The following is a 16459-nucleotide window of genomic DNA, read 5'->3' as shown; positions in this document are numbered from 1 at the left end:
ATAAATCTCTTAATTTATTAATTAAGTGTACACATAATGTCAAAGTAAGTACCAATAGAAGAGAAATCATTGGGACTGTGAATTAGACTCGTTCATATTGTTCAATCAGAATAGAGGAGACAGTATTATGGTCACATGGGAGGGCTCAGTATGTTCTTTCAAGAGGGTGAGAGCAGACGTAGGCTCTGTTCTCCAAGACCTCCCTGGCGATCTTCTTGATGTTGGCATCGTTGTTCTCAGGAGAGTCTGGAACGGATTGAGATGGGAATTACAAAACAAGCCTCTTTCATTCGTTAAATGCAAAACACAACATTCTCATGTCTGGATCACTGGTCACTGGATAACTCTGGATTGCATACAGGTCATTAAAAAAAACACGCACAGTGTGAAAATGAAAAGCAGCGGGGGGTTTGAGTGTTGGTATGTGGGGTTTGGTGGGGAAATTCCACAACACATGCAAGTCTTTTGTACTTGAAGTGTAGTAAAAAAAGGCAGGGGGCTGTTCTCAATTACCATTTTGTGTTGTACTTACGCTTTTGCAACTGAGTCATCAAGTAATTGTTCTTGAAGAAAGCATCGCTGCAGAATGTGTTTGCGAGCAGCACCTAGAAAAATGAACAACACTCATTCATCAACACCTGCAGACATGAATCCAACTGGAAACCACAGAAATGAAAAGCAAACATGATGCAGGAGGCAGTTAAAAGCAGAAAATGTCAGAATGTAATCAAATGTGAAGTGAGACAATAGCAAACATTTGTTGGTTCAATTTTCATCTGCAAGACAACATCTGGAAACATTGTGCACAAATGTCAATAACGCATATGTTTTCTTTTACACATCACGGATATACAGTAAGTCAAAGTGAACAGGTACAGATCCAAACAAACAACTTTCCAATCACAGTGGAACTGAACTGCACGACAGCTTAATGATTGAAGCCACATTTGCTTTTAAAATAATTCAGAACTTGGTTTGAATCTTGTGTTACTTTGTGATCCTCAGGCAAAACATTTCAGTCTTAAAAAAAGACATGAATGACTATCTTTGGAATGGAATTCAGTTAGAAAGAATCTACAGATCTGTGTGTTTTATATAAAATACAAAGGTGGACCCTCTGCATGTTTTCTGCCATTTCTGCCTATAGCTCCAGTGGAGGGGAGCACAGGGCTTCCCATCTGAAACACAGAAGAGTGTTGCACAAGAGGATAATACAAAGCATTCACTGTCTGCTTTAATGTCTCTCTGTTGAGGATTTGTTTGCTCTTCTTTGCTTTACATTGTTTCTAATTCCACACAGGACCATTCGACAGTCAGTGTTAACACTGTGCCATCCTGTGTTCCCATGAAGGTGGAGCAGCGCAGGTTACAAAACAGTCAAGTGAAAATAATAGCTATACTAACTCTAGTAAGTAACTGCTGATTCGAGCGAACACCAAGTCTAAACACATGCAGATAACAGGCCTAATTAAACATGTTTGCAACAAAAAAGGAATAAAAACAGGAATACAAAATCCGAGGTGACGACATGTGACATGCTGCTACTGCCTTAACTGCTTTCAGTAGACTACAACATGCCCAGTAAGTGAAAACGGCCTCATCTAATTAGATAACGATGTTTGTTTTATTAAGCCTGACAACTTTACTGATCTTAATTAAGATGTGATCTGCTTTCTGGATAATTACATTTAATCGAATGCAACGAATCAACTGTTGCGTATCGCCACAGTGAAGTGGAAATGCAACGCGTGTTCAAACCACATGTAGAGTAGGTGCCAGGTCCAACCAGGAAACACAAATCAAGCCGTGGTAGGAGGTTCCGATTATGAGATACTTGCCAAATAGAGATTTTCAGTGTTGGTGTGTGTTAGGACTTGTTAAATAGTGGTAAATGGGCCAAATATGGCCACCCAACAAAATGATGTATTTGCAGTCTAGTGATCAACAACCCCCTGCGGAGAGCAAACGACTGCGTTTGATTCTTCCCCATCTGTGCATAAATATCGACCAATGGTGTATGGGAGGAGTGAGGCCGCTGCTCACCGGCAGTTTTGAATGGCGTAAATATAGAGGAAGTGATGTGTGTACCAGTTTGATAAATGGAAAACTGCTTTCACTATGAAAAATAGAGAAATGGATTCAAAATGTATATTAATTCCAGGTGTATAGGAGGCCTACAGCCTTTGAAGTTGTGGCCACGGACGCACTTCCTCTACCCTTCCACTCAACTGCTTTGGAGTAATGTTCACCGTGCATGTTGTTCTGTGGCCGGGCCTATAACGGTTAATACAAGGTTCCAGGCATATTGTGCTTTCTTCTTACCTCATGGTCGTGATTCCTGAGGCCGATGCTGATGGAGCGGCTGGCTCTGGACAGGACAGCTGTCATGGCGTAGATGTTGATCAGCACATCTGCTACTCTCTTCAGGATGAGCTGTTCATCCACTATGGTCTGACAACACCAACGGATCAAACAAGGACACTTCAATCATCGACCATTTCCAACCTCAGAAATGATTAAATTACTTGTACTTAAGTTAGTTTCTATAATGCAGTGAGGAAAAAACTAATTGTGTGTCATTTGATAATTTATCAGTTAATCAAATCATTTTCCGTCAAGAAAGACCTTTGACAGGAAAGTCTCTGAAGGAAAATTTGTTCTTGGCTGATTTCTTGCATATTGGTGGTTGGTACCAAAAAGAGTGCAAGAGTCCAGCTTTTTTCCGGATGGAACATTCACTCACTGCTGCTTAGTAAACAGTTTGGATTTTGCACTCAAGTTGTGATGAATTACTTCCTGTGTTTGGCGACTTTCTGACAGAGACCATACAGACACCCGGATCACATCTGGGCTAACATGTGATACCTATGGTGTCTAAGTTGGTGGGAATGGGATGCTCTTCTCTCGGCAGGTTTAAAGCTTTATGAGTCGTCCCTGTCAAAATATAAAACTGAAGTAGACTGGGCCTGAATCCCACAGCTCATACAGAGCACAGCACACAGTCAAGCCTTCTCCAACCACTTCAAGCTACTAACATTAGTATGTATGATAATTAAAGGAACATTCCAGTTTATCTTGGGTCTTTTTTTCATAGTTTTGGACTTCATTCCCATCAGTAATAATACTGTACACTGTACCAAGTTCATTGCTGTGATGTGTGACATGGAATGGTGACATTCCTGACGGAGCAAACACAAGCAGTCAGATAATCAGAATACAAACTCCACCTAATGGTAAACGGCTGCATTTCTACAGCGCTTTTATCTCATTCACCTATTCACATTCACACACACACACACACACACACACACACACACACACACCCCCAATGGCAGTGAGCTACCGTGTAAGGTGCTGAACCGCCAGCCCTGTGATCAGTGGGCAACCTGCTCCTTCTGAGCCACAGCCCCCCTACTGTACTCACTGTGGTTGTGCACACACAGTTTTCAACATTTCAACATGTCTGATCGTCTGACTGCTTGGTTTGTTTTGTCCAAAGTGACTTAGAATTCCCCCCTCTCTATACACATCAACAGCAGTTTGGGTTTCATCGTGTTGCTAAAGGACACCGGCCCTACAATTAATGGCCAACCCGCTCTACCACCGGAGGCGCTGCCGCCGCCAAGTAGTCCATCTTTCTTAATCATTGTGCCCAATTTGCTCAAAATATCATAATGTCCCAAGTCTGATCTTTAATGGTTAAAACGAACAATGGTCAAGAGAAAAAAAAAAAAAACTTTGACCATTAAACTTAAAGGGCTTATTTACTTGGATTTAAGCGGTTTGAACTTAAATGTTCAAGGTCTTGTTCTTCAGTAGCTGAAGATGAAAGCCCTCTGAGGACACTTCTCATGTACTGGATCAAAATGGAGGTAAATGATACAGGAAGCAGGGATTTGGAAAGCTGACCTGTTTCCATGAGGTTTATAGCTTCTTTGGGAAAACCGTGATTACAAAGGCACAGTCAAGGAAGACAAAGAGAACACTTGGGAGCAGCTGTCTAACAGACGAACGCCACCTCAGAAACACTGACTGGAAGATATGAACAGATCTCTACTGTCATTAAGAAACAACTCGGACATTCAGCCGTTTACGACAAATGGGATTTTTGTTCAAAAGAATTGGAAACATTTGAGCAGGAAAATCCCACAGCTGTTTTTCCAGAATGTAAAATCAATCAAACCTTTCCGTATCTGTACAGCAGGCTCTCCACAGTCGATCCAAAAAGGCTGACATTCTGTTCCAACTTCTTCGCACTTTCCTGTAAACAGAAAACTCCTGAGCTACTTACTTTAAGAAAGCAATTACTTCATCTAAGGCTTGCAGAAAAGGTTTCGTTAAAATGAAGTTCTTACTGCTAAGCTGGGATGCACCACTCCATCTTTTCCCGTCAGGCCGAGGTCCACTGAACCGCCGAATGAGTTCCTCAGTTTCCTGCCTACCATGCCCAAAGCAAGACCTATATTTCCTTTCTTCATCTCCCTGCAGGCAGAGCAGAGAAACGACTGAGACTAAAGACCCTTCTGGAAGTTTTAATCACTTACACACAGTAACCTTGTGATGGTATTTTAGGGAAGACTATTTACACACAAGAAAATCAGTAATGTAGCTATCATGGCCACGCAGATTCACAGGTAATTTTACTCAGCTAAAATGATCTAATTATCTCCGAAAGATGCATCTTTTATCTGTGATGCAGCCGATTAAATGCTAATGTTGCTCTGTGTCTGTCGCATTAGTGATAACACGTTTATAAAAAAATATGTAAAACAGGTAGGTGGTTTTCAGGTTATTTTGAAGGTCTGCCCCGAAGTGGCCAAAACGAAAAAAAAAAAATAAATAAAATAATAATGCAGCTTATTAATGCAGCTTTAAACAAAATATTACACTAACCAAAATCACAATCTATATCAATATTATATGAAAATATTTCCCGGCTTTACACAACCTTCCTATTCTTACTTTATTTTCGCTGTGAGGACTTTGCCAGCATACTGCATTCCAGTGAGAGCGATGTACATCCTCAGGATTTCATTGGTGCCCTGAACACAGACAACAGAATGTAAACATGGCACCCTATCAGTTTCACATTTATTATACTATGTAATGCACCGTGAAGGGGTTAATTTCACAATAACGACCAGCTCGCTGTACATTATCTTGCTTATTACACGGATACTTACTAAAGAAATCAATCATTTGGCAGCAAATATTGATTTAAACATGATTTGAAAAAGTTTTTTTGCCACAGGACTTCTTTCTACTGACTGACATGATTGGACTCAAGAGTGTATGACCAGAACTGCGTCCATAGCAACGGCCTGTTATTCATAGCAGCAGTCTGCTCTTCAGAAATAACGGACCGTAGAATGCCGTAATTGACCAATCAGCCGTGTAATAAACACAACATAGAAGGTGGTGTGTGTGTACTGTGGGATAATAGGGCACCACACTACATTCTGATATTTGCAAGAGTTCCAAATTGTCCTATGTCATATAAGCTATCTAAAAACATATTTAAAAAATGTCATTTGGATTGATTATTATTGATTCTCACCTTATGACACACACAGAATAATTGTTTAAATGGCTGATAAGCTGCAAGTTTGCTCAGTCCATTTATCCAATTACAGAAAGAATCCTTAAAAATACACCATTCCTCTTACCTGTAGTGCTATTTATCCATCTAGATGTTTTGGTGCGAGTTGTCTGCCTTTTGAATATAATGGAATTATATGGCATCATTTGGCAATCATGACCTTGTTGTGAGCAGTTTCATGTAGGAACGATTTTCTTACTAGCGATAGTTCCCACATCAAACTGCTCACACAGGATTATCTTGAGTAACCCGGTCGTGATTTCTGGAAAGAGACATTGCTGTGGAGTTTTTTTTGGCACTCTGAGCAGCACAAGCTGAGTGCAGTTTAGTCCCATTATATTCAAAAGGCAGACAACTCACACCAAAACAGTCTAGATGCATAAACAGCACTACAGGTAAGAGGAAAAATATGTACTTTTGATTTTGGGGTGAACTGTTCCTTTAATCCATGTAAGACCTTTGACTCCAAAGTCAAATGTGCCACCTGCTGGCCATTTACAGATCTGAACAAACCAACAACAGTCCATTGTGTTTAAACCCAGGATTTTCGAAATACTGGGCTCCCAATTCCCCCGAGTCTCACCCACATAAAACATTTGAGTCGACACCAACCAAACCACCACAAAACTTCACATTTTATTTAACTATTCCAAAAATTTCCAAAAATTTGATCTCCAAAATGATGGTCTAAATGTTGTTTCAGAGCCTTCTCTAAACCCTTTTTATTACAAATTATTATTTTTTTGCCTAGTTTTAAAGACATTTAGTCTAAAAATGATCAGAATCAATCTTTAACAACCCAACATGTGTAAAATGAGGGTATTCGAAGAATGTAAAGTCCCGTAATTACGACAGAGGACATGACCTTTGATGTCCTCGGTGGTACAGCCCGGATTTTAATGACTGAATAATTATAGTACCTCAAAGATGGGCAGGATGCGACAGTCCCTGACGTAGCGCTCGTAGGGGTAGTTCTTCGTATAACCCAGACCTCCGAGGACCTGAAGAGCTTCACTGACACAAATCCAGCCTCCCTCTGAGCTGAACACCTGAACAGAAGATAGAGAATACACATCATGACACATTCTGAGTGTTTATTGTGTTTGTGCTGTTTTATTATTATTATTATTTGTCTTATGCCGCAGCTCAAATTGCCGTGAGCTGGAAAGAGCTAGAAACACGAAACTTGGCCCAGTAACTGGAAATGACGTGCATGTGCTTCCACAGAAATACGAGCCCAATCGGCCACATGGCAGCGCTGTAATTAAGGCCCAAAAAAGCTATTTTGAACAGGCCACACCCCTCACACTGATTGACAAAAAAGCCTCCTGGACCACTGAAGTCTGCCTAACTAGATTTTCCACCATTTTTAATTTTTTTGAAAAACACATTTTTGACATCTCGTCCTAAACCGAAGGTCCGATTGCTACCAAATGTTTGGTGGCTCATCATTGGATGAAGCTTATCAAAAGTTGTATAAAGCTTGTTGATATCTTATTTAGTTTTCAAGATATTGACCAATGAACCTCAAAAAGGGCGTGGCTCAGGAGATCAATAGACCACAGTCAACAACCGTTGGGCCAGTCATCACAAAACCTAAAGGACATGTCCGCAGACGTACCTGAAACATTCCCTGAACGTTTCAGTCAAATCGACCACTAGGGGGCGATACAATGGCAAAAACTGTGTGTGGCGTAACACGAATCAGACTATCAATCAGAAATTGTTTGTTTTCTTCTTTCTATTTGTGAAAATGCAAAAATTGACATTTGACTGCTTTTGTCGCGTCTCTGCCACATCTGACCGGGTCCAGATCAAAGGCTTGAAACTTCTAACGGTCTGCGTTGGCTTGCAGCTATATTGCTTTATACTGGTTTTCTAGGAACAACGGTGACAAAGCTGTGTAACCTTGACCATGGCGGCCTCTAGAGAACAGTCTGGAAGCCCCGGTCTGTCCATCATCCCTGCTGTCAGGTACGCCATGCTCTCCATCACAAAGGCATTAAGGGCCATCACTGCAAACTTCTCCTACAGTGACAGGGCAAACACACACCGTATTCACTTCTGAGCAGACTGAGGTGGTGATTGTTCACAAGACTCCGACGGGGGAAAGTCGTTCGTACCTGAATCATACCGAATTCACTCAGGCTTTTGTTAAACTGCTTCCTGGTTGCAGCGTACTCAGAGGTCATTTCTACAGAAAGTCAGAAAGAGATGATGTCAAACTGAAGACATTTTACAAAACCCACACACAAACTCTTGATCAGGGTTTTTACCTATCAGTTTTTTTATCATTCCAGCTGAAGAACTGCCCATACTGAACCTCCCTGAGTTCAGGATGTTCATGGCAACCTGTCCAACACAAAGCAAAGGTTTGGTGTACAAATCAGTGCAACCTTACAGATACAGTTGTGTATAATGGTTTGCGTTGAGGACAGCATAAAGCTTACCTTGAACCCACCACCTATTTCTCCTATTACATTCTCCACTGGCACTGGGACGTTGTCATAGGACACCTCACAAGCTAAAGAAGTCACAAAGTTTAATTAAAAATGACATGAAAAGGCCCAAACTCTGCAGAGACCACTCCTCTCTATTCATGCAAACTCATGAGCGGCTTACTGTTGGAGCCCCGGATGCCCAGTTTGTCCTCGGGCTTGCCGCTGGTGACGCCCCCAAAAGCCCTCTCCACGATAAATGCCGAAATCTTATCTTTCTTCACGCCATCTACAACCACCTCCGTCCTGGCAAACACGGTCATAATATCTGCCATGTTTCCGTTTGAAATCCAAATCTGAAAGACAAATTGAAAGACATGGGATCTTTGGAGGCAAAACAAACATTTTCCAGCTTGATTCCTCTCACCTTCGAGCCGCTGATCAGGTAATGTTTTCCGTCTTCTGACAGAGTTGCGCGGGTCTGAATGGAGGCTGCATCACTTCCACTGAAATAAATCAAAGTGAATGTAAGTGAAGCTAATCCAACCATACAGTATTACTGAGACACAACGTAAAGATGCTCTCACAATTTTACCCTGGCAACAGAACGTGCTCATTTCTGATTGGTTGGAAGGTGTCCCTTAGTGGACTCCTCAAACATGCTCTAAATCACTGTGCCGGGTACAGAGCCTATAGAAGGGATTCCCCCCCTCGGAAGGTTCCATGTTTTATCGGCTTACAAAACTGAATCAAAGTAGATTTAATGTGGCTTTTTGACACGGATCAATAGAAACAGACCCTTTCATGTCAAAATGAAAACAAATCTCTACAAAGTGATGTAAATTCATAACAAATATAAAATACAAAACACATGTTTGCATAAGTATTCTGCCCCTTGAGGTCAGAATTCAGTAGATGCACCTGTGGCAACCGTTCCAGCCTTGAGTCTGTTTATTGTTAAAATATTTAAACTGATAGACTAATGGTCTTGTTTTATGTGGAGTTTAGTTGGCAGTGTTTGTCTTTTGTTACACCTGTTGCTGTCGGCAGTTTGATCCCGGCTTCCCCCAGCCCACGTGGCGAAGTGCCCTTGGGCAAGACACTGAACCCCAAAATGCTCCTGAGAGCTGTGCCTTCGGTGTGTGTGTGTGTGTGTGACTGAGGTAGTTTCTTTGCTCTGATGAGCTGTTGGGACCTGCCATCAGTGTGTATATGTAGTGTGAAGCGCCGAGGACGAGGACTGTGTTCATGTTTGTAAGTTAGATGTGAAGATTTGAGCAGGAAAGCTGGTGCGGGTTGTTGATCAGTCTGTGGCTCTTGTGTTGTGCAGCAGGCTGCTGATTGGCTGCTAGTGTGACCGCCTGTGCTGCCTATGATAGAGCGCTGACATTACAGCTTTATGCAAGATTTGATTGGCTGCATGGAACCAAGTTCTCCATCTATGCAGAAGGAGAACCAACAAATCAATGCAAAACTAATTTCTCTCAAAGGAGAAAGAACACAGGACGGGTGATTTACAGAGCAGATATGTAGCAGACCAAAAATTTACTTTCAATTTCATTTGAAAATGTTTTTAAAAAAAGCTTTGAAAATGTTTAATGAGGAATGAAATGCATTTAACAGATCTGTTAGACCTTAAGGATACAGACAGTGTAACTTTGTTTGGTTACAAGAACAGGTCAAACTAAGCGACCCGTAGGTAAACTGGCTACAAACAAACTTGATGAAATGGATGATGATGAGAGCAAAGCGTCTCTTTTTGTCTGTGTGTCAAGATAGAAGAGTGATAACACACTCCAAAGTGTCCTGATATAAAAAATATCAGACTCAACAGACGATACCAGAATAGCTTGTTGTGTATAAGAAAATGATACGAACAGAACTGCAGCTGCAGAGGGCCACGCTAAGCGAGATGTAAATGAGGTGTCAGTGCCTCTACCTGCCGGGCTCTGTCAGACAGAAAGCTGCGATGTGTTCTCCTGAGGCCAGTTTAGGCAGATACTTCTGCTTCTGGGCTTCATTTCCTGCTATCAGAATCCCCTGAAACACCAAGCAGCTGTTAGCAAACATCATTCATTGCTACAGTACCAATCGTGTTATCATAGACTGAAAGGCTCTCTCAGTTTCTCCACATAACAGACGTGCAGCCAAATGATAAGAGTCTTTCTAGCAGAACTGAACGTTTCACGTACAACTGTACACTATTGTATTTGTACCTTCAGTCCAATGGCTTGATGTGCAGCGAGTGTTACAGCAATAGAGCCATCTAATGAGATGATCTCTGCCAGTCGTGCATACATGGTGTTGGACAACCCGAGACCCCCTGGAATGAAAAAAGACACTGCCTTCAACTTGTGCTAGTAAGACACTGTAGGGCTATTACTGTATTTCTACCTCGCATGGGCATGTGGCCATTTTAAACTCAGGATTGTGTAACTGTTGTGATGTATAGGGAAAGTGCAGAGTCACCACATGAGGACTCTATAATACAGACTACATGGCACCCAGGCACAGCAAACTGACCTAACGAAAACTGCGTGTTTGGATCGGCTGTCAGAGTTAATCTGCCTAACATGGACTCAGCACCTGACACCACTAATTAACAGCCGATCCTCAACGAGTTGGGGATCATTTGCAAACATAGGAGAGACACTGAGCATGTGGTGATCAGAGAAAATACTTAAAGAGCAACTTGCAGGTTCATCTTTTTTACGAAACTATACTTAACCTTGTCTGAAAAGTGAATGCAGGATTTCATGTTTTACAAGACATAAGGGCACAAATTCAGAGCAAAGCTCCGAAAAGCGCTTTTTTTCAACAGCGCGTCGTATTACGTCACGTAAGGGAGCTGGTGTCCCTGACTCTGCCTGCGCTCAATGTGCGGTGGTAGGTGATGGGGAGTCTGAGCGGCTGTAGTCATGTTGGTGGAGCAGGTCTCTCTAAGGTGGTGGCCACAACAGTATCTGGTTTCCTGTTGATTGGCCAGCCTGAGTCCCGTTTCGTCCGGACCCGACATTAGCCAGGAGCAGCCTTAGGTCCAAGCTGGGCCAGCTGGGCCAGCAGGGCTCCTCTCTCTGGCCCAGCTCGCTTTCTACTTTTAAATGGGTCAGCTGTTTTGGTTTTTTTTGACCACATACATTTGGTACATCCACATACATATTTTAAAAAGTTCCAATCTGGTGTTTTGGTGTTAGTTTACGTTTGTATTGAATGAGCTTTATTGCCTTAGCTGCAGTTGATAAATATAAGAATCCAGTAATAGTTTATTATTTATATAGGACATGCTTGTTATTAGTCTTGCTGCTGCAGTTTGCAGGCCTAAGCATGAATGAAGTATCTGTTCAATATCTTTATGATCTCGGTGCATGAAATGTTATACAGTATGACTACTGGTGATTGTGATTAGTTTTATTGTCACCCAAACGAGGCCATATAAAGCTTTGTAAAAACGCCTTCTTCTGGAGACACGACACATGAGGGCTTCCTAATGTGCCTACCCAGAATGCCTTGGGCCCAGCAGACAACCTGCCTGTAAGCTGTATAGCGGTACTGCCTGGAGATAGGGACCCTCTGTACAGTCAAACCTGATCATCTTAATGTTAACATCAAACAGTCTGATGATGAAACTATGGACAACTGGTAATAGAAAAACAAAATGACTTAGATTTAGTTTTAATGTCCCCAATTTACTTTTCATCTGCACAGTAAAGTACTTCATAGCTGTTCTATTCACAAGTTCAAATAGGTAAAGTCAACTTTACAAATAGCAAGCAATGATTTCTGGGTTTAGACACCTGCTGAATACTCAGCATCAGGATGTACTTTATTACCTTGGTCCACGAGGCTTTTAGTGAGAAAATCAACAGATTATCTCTATCCTCTGTGTTATAGCCTAACTTTACAATGTTGTGATGTGAACACAGCGTTAGCTAACGTTCATAGATACACGCCGGTCACTCATCACCACAACTCAATTTCTGTCGTTATATTTTCTAATCCTTGTCTGTTCCTGGTCTCTTGGACACCCACAGGCTCATAATTGTAGGTTTGTGGTCCGTCATATGAGTATAAATATACATGTACAACCTCTTCAGTGTCAAAACTAGCATTGACATCCATTCATTTCTTGTTAAACTTGGCCGGTCTCCCTTACGTTAGTCACATCCGGTTTGTCTTTTAGAGATGCTCCCAAAAACGGCTCCAGAAGTCACTGTAGTGTGTATATCTGTATGTGTATTTTTAGAAAATCTAGTTTCTACATCCTTTCCCTTCACAGTGATTGACTGGGGTCTCCAACCTGCAAGTTGCTCTTTAAGTTATTGACTGCGTGTGGCTGAAACAGTCAACTCAATATTTTCTCAGTGAATTGTTCCCCCTGGTTATGGACATCCAACTAACACACAGATCTCACAGAAGAGCAACTACAGTAGTGTTTCAGCCATGCATCACTTTGGTCCGGACTGTATAAAATCATGTCAATCCATCCAAATATTGTTGAGATATTACAGGCATGCATGGTCCCCAGAGGATGAATCCTAAAGACTTTGGTGATCCCCTGACTTTTCTCTAGCGCCACCATGAGGTGGACATTTGTGGTTTTGAGTGAAACATCTCGACAACTGTTGGATGGATTGCCTAAAAGTTGGTACAGACCTTCATGTTCCCGTCAGGATGAACTGCTATCACTTTGGTGATCCCTTAGCTTTTCTTCTGGCGCTACCATCTAGTCAGCTAGAGTAGACTTTGTCTAATACTTTGGTTTATGATCGAATACCTGCAAAACTAATAACGGCCCCTTCAGCCTCAGCGGTGCTACATTTTACTGCTAGCAAATGTTAGCATAACACGCTAAACTAAGATGGTGATTGTTGTAGCGACTATCAAAAGGTAACAATTAGCCGCTGAGAGGGCTAACGTAGGGCGGTCTGTCCGACACGCTACGTCCAAACAACGTGCATGACTCCGTAACTGCTTTCTGGCTGTTTACTGTGGACAGGACAGACAGAGGGACAGGCAGGCCCTCTGATACCTGGAGGTTTCCACCCATCGTATGTTGGCACAAAGCATTTAAAGTGAGACATCTTTGTTTGCTTGGAATTTATGTATGTTTTGAGATGTATGTCTTTTGTGAATGAATCATTTGCTTGGTTGTTTTATCTCGGGCTAATGTTTGCACATGTTTGGTTTTAATGCAGCACATTTACCGTACGAGATGCTCTGTGACGCTGTGGCAAAACTGGACAAAAAGAAGAGCGGCCGACAGAAAATGAGGGCTCCCTACTCGCCCCCTCTCTGTTACAAACAAACCTGATAACAAGCAGGTGCACAGGTGATATAGATTACCCACTACTGTCACGCCCCCGGTGACGCGCACACACACACCTCCACACAGGCCCACACACACACACACACACACACACACAAATACCAACACTGACTGAGTGACAGGTGTGCAACTCAAATACGTCCCTAACTCCTACAGTGATCACGGTAAACATTATACCTGCTAACCGTCGGCGTACTGGCGTCGTGAGCATGTCAGGATACTGACTTCAGCGCTGTACTCGGGTGCAGCCTCACAGAGCCACGAGCATGGCTGTAGGCTAAAGGACTGTTGGATGTTTTATCATTGCAGTCACATTCTGCATTACTGCCAGCCGCTTTCCAAAGCATACCACAGTGTTATGCATTTCTTCTCCCTCCTAGGAAACTATCAGCAGCAGCAGTACACTACACTATGAAAATCAATTTGCAGACACTTGAAATGTCATTGAGATCACAGTGACTTAGTTTAATAGCTTTTATGCATCTATTCTTTATCTGTTGTTGCTGGTAATGCAGACTTTTCAAAATCAGTCTGCAATTACAGCTGCATGTTCATGTAACAATTATGCAACTTTCAGGAATAGTTCGACATTTTGGGAAATCCGCTTATTTGCTTTCTTGCTGAGAGTTAGCTGAGAAGACACCGTTCTCGTGTCCATACGCCAAGTGTGAAGCTAGAGCCAGCAGCCACTTAGCTTTGCCTAGCCTGAAGGTAAGCAAATCTGCTAGACAACGAATCTCTATGGAAGAACTAGTTTGTGTGGTGCAACATGTGCAACATTCATTTAGTGATGTTAAGTTTGAACTGACAAACAGCTCCAGGTCACACTGATCTTACCGTACTCCTCAGGAACCATGATGCCAAACAGTCCCAGCTCCTTCAACCCGTTCAGAGTCTCTGGAGGGATTCTGGCTTCCCGGTCAATCTTCGCCGAGTCAACTGAAATCACAATAAACAGTCTTTCATTGTCAATTCATCAAATGACTCAAACACAACAGGTTGCACGATCATAATTCATGCAGGCTGCAGGTTGCTAATAGCATCTGCAGTTTTATTCAACTCGTGTTCATCAGATCTCCTCGCTCACCTTCCTCGTTAAAGAATTTTTCCACCGGTGCAACAAGCTGGTTGATCTCCTCCACTTCTTCATTTCCAATTTCTGGATAAGGGAAGACCTCAGCCTGGAGGAGAAACAGACTGTTTTAGAAAATAAAGGACCAGTTCCTAAAAAGTTCTACTCTGCATGCACATTTCAGTAATCAGTCAAAAGAAATACCAAATGAAATGAGAGAAAATGAGCGTCTTGATTTTCCACTTGACTTAGCAGACCTTAGATCTGAGACACCTTTCCTGATTTACTGCATGTGCTACTCTGTCCTTTGATACTGGGTATCTGCTGGTGCTGAATCCAATCAGCTACATTCTGATTCAATCTGTATCTGACTAGTTGAAATAAGAGCTGCGGCTTTCTAACTTCGCCCACCTTATTTTTCACGAGCTACTTGGTCCAAATAGCCTACTGAAGAAGTTTTATCATCAAGAGCATCCACAAAGACACGTGTTGAATAGAGAAACTTCAAATAAAATAGCTAAAGTATAAATATATAAAATAAGAATATATTAAAATGGAAACTGTACAAGAGCAATTCAACTCAAAACTCAAACTTACAGGCAATACAGTACACATACGGCACATTAACTAAACCGCCTGAAAGCAGCCGGGGGCTGTAGAGATTCGGAGCAGTCTCGGGGGGGCTGTACGGGTGTGGAAGTGTGTTTCCCGCAGCGCCTCCCTCCGGGACTGTGGCTGGGCTGGGGTCAGGTTAGGGCCTAGCACGGTTAGGGTCAGGGTACGCGTCTCAGAAGACCACAGGCTGGGGCTGGGCTCGGTTCGGACTGAACCCGTATCGACAGGGAAAGGCTTCGTGCGCCCGTCAGCGGCTCACTCTAAAGCTAGCTTACAGCGAGTTTAACTCATCTTTTCACTTACGTTACCTTGTTCACCTGACCCAGGAACAAATCCTTGGCATAAGCGAGGCTTCTCGGGTGAGTTTTAATGGACCTCCGCTGCTGGAGACGTAGCACTTGGTTCCCAGCATGCCTCACGCGACAGGCGAGCAGCCGCTTTCCGATCTGCGCAGATTTAGAAAAGACGAGGCCGCTGACATTCATCATTCTTCAGGCGGAGACCTCCACTTCACGCAGTCCATCGGTGTAATAACTGCAGCCACAACCAGGACACCTTTCACCCGTTTCTGTCTCATGCTGATGATGTAAACACATGGGCAGATGATATCTTCAAAGACCGTCGTAAATTTCACCGCAACAAATATGAATAGACTGGCTCAGACGCTTCAAGCGTCAGTTTGGCAACACAGTTCAACATATCAACGACCAAAAAAGAACATATTCTGGATGATTCATTAACTGAACTGTACTGGCAGGCTAATGGACTTTAATAAACTAACCGTTCCCTGAACAGCATCCGTTGTAGACCACACGGGTCTTATGGACGGAAGTTTTGGCAGTTTTCTTCTCTGCAATGTTTTTTTTAATTTTTAAAGAGAGAATATTTCAAGCAAAATTTCATACAATATCAATGTAGAAAAAAAAATGCCAACTATTATTAACAGTAGTTTTATATTTTCCATCTTCTAAATACAGGCAGTGGCCAAAAGTCCAAATACTTCACAAAAGATTTTTACTGCCCGCAAAAAAAGTATGTATTTGAATATTGCTCTATGTTTTATTGCTATTGTGATATTTCCGACAGCACCTGAACACAGCATAACAATGCTGCGAGAACACCACTTGGTGGCGCCATGTACAAAGGAACTACTAAGCAGTGGAGGCAAAATAAATCAATAAAACTGTATCAACATGAAAACTGATGTTACAAATGTAGACTGATTTCATCCACCAACCAAGACATGAAAAAGCTGCAAAAAAATAAAAACAGCAGGCTGGCTACAAACAGAAACAAGACAAAAACAAACAGCTGGTCTGTGTAAGTATCAGTGAATGTACAGCAGCTCAATGCAAACCATTCTTTGGAGGCAGAGGAAATGAAGCCCTGTGCTCGGCCCCTCCCGGCCG

General features: G+C 42.3%; 1 protein-coding gene across 1 annotated transcript; it reads right to left on the bottom strand.

Annotated features, from left to right (window-relative positions):
- Nucleotide 1: 1 nt before the first annotated feature.
- Nucleotides 2-15637, bottom strand: acad9 (acyl-CoA dehydrogenase family, member 9). The gene is made up of 18 exons (XM_044170938.1): nt 15359-15637; nt 14451-14544; nt 14201-14302; nt 10254-10360; nt 9977-10077; nt 8465-8543; nt 8222-8393; nt 8050-8123; nt 7876-7951; nt 7723-7793; nt 7508-7627; nt 6520-6648; nt 4963-5042; nt 4356-4482; nt 4184-4261; nt 2323-2451; nt 533-605; nt 2-246 (listed from the first exon to the last, which is right to left on the bottom strand). The coding sequence occupies exons 1-18, from the start codon at nt 15536-15538 to the stop codon at nt 146-148; spliced, it is 1893 nt and encodes a 630-aa protein (XP_044026873.1). The 5' UTR covers nt 15539-15637; the 3' UTR covers nt 2-145.
- Between the last annotated feature and the right edge of the window lie 822 nt (nt 15638-16459).

The sequence above is a fragment of the Siniperca chuatsi genome, linkage group LG2, assembly GCF_020085105.1.
Source record: "Siniperca chuatsi isolate FFG_IHB_CAS linkage group LG2, ASM2008510v1, whole genome shotgun sequence".
Lineage (NCBI taxonomy): Eukaryota > Metazoa > Chordata > Actinopteri > Centrarchiformes > Sinipercidae > Siniperca > Siniperca chuatsi.
The sequence above is the reverse complement of the archived record's forward strand: the minus strand, read 5'-3'. Positions and strand labels throughout refer to the sequence as shown.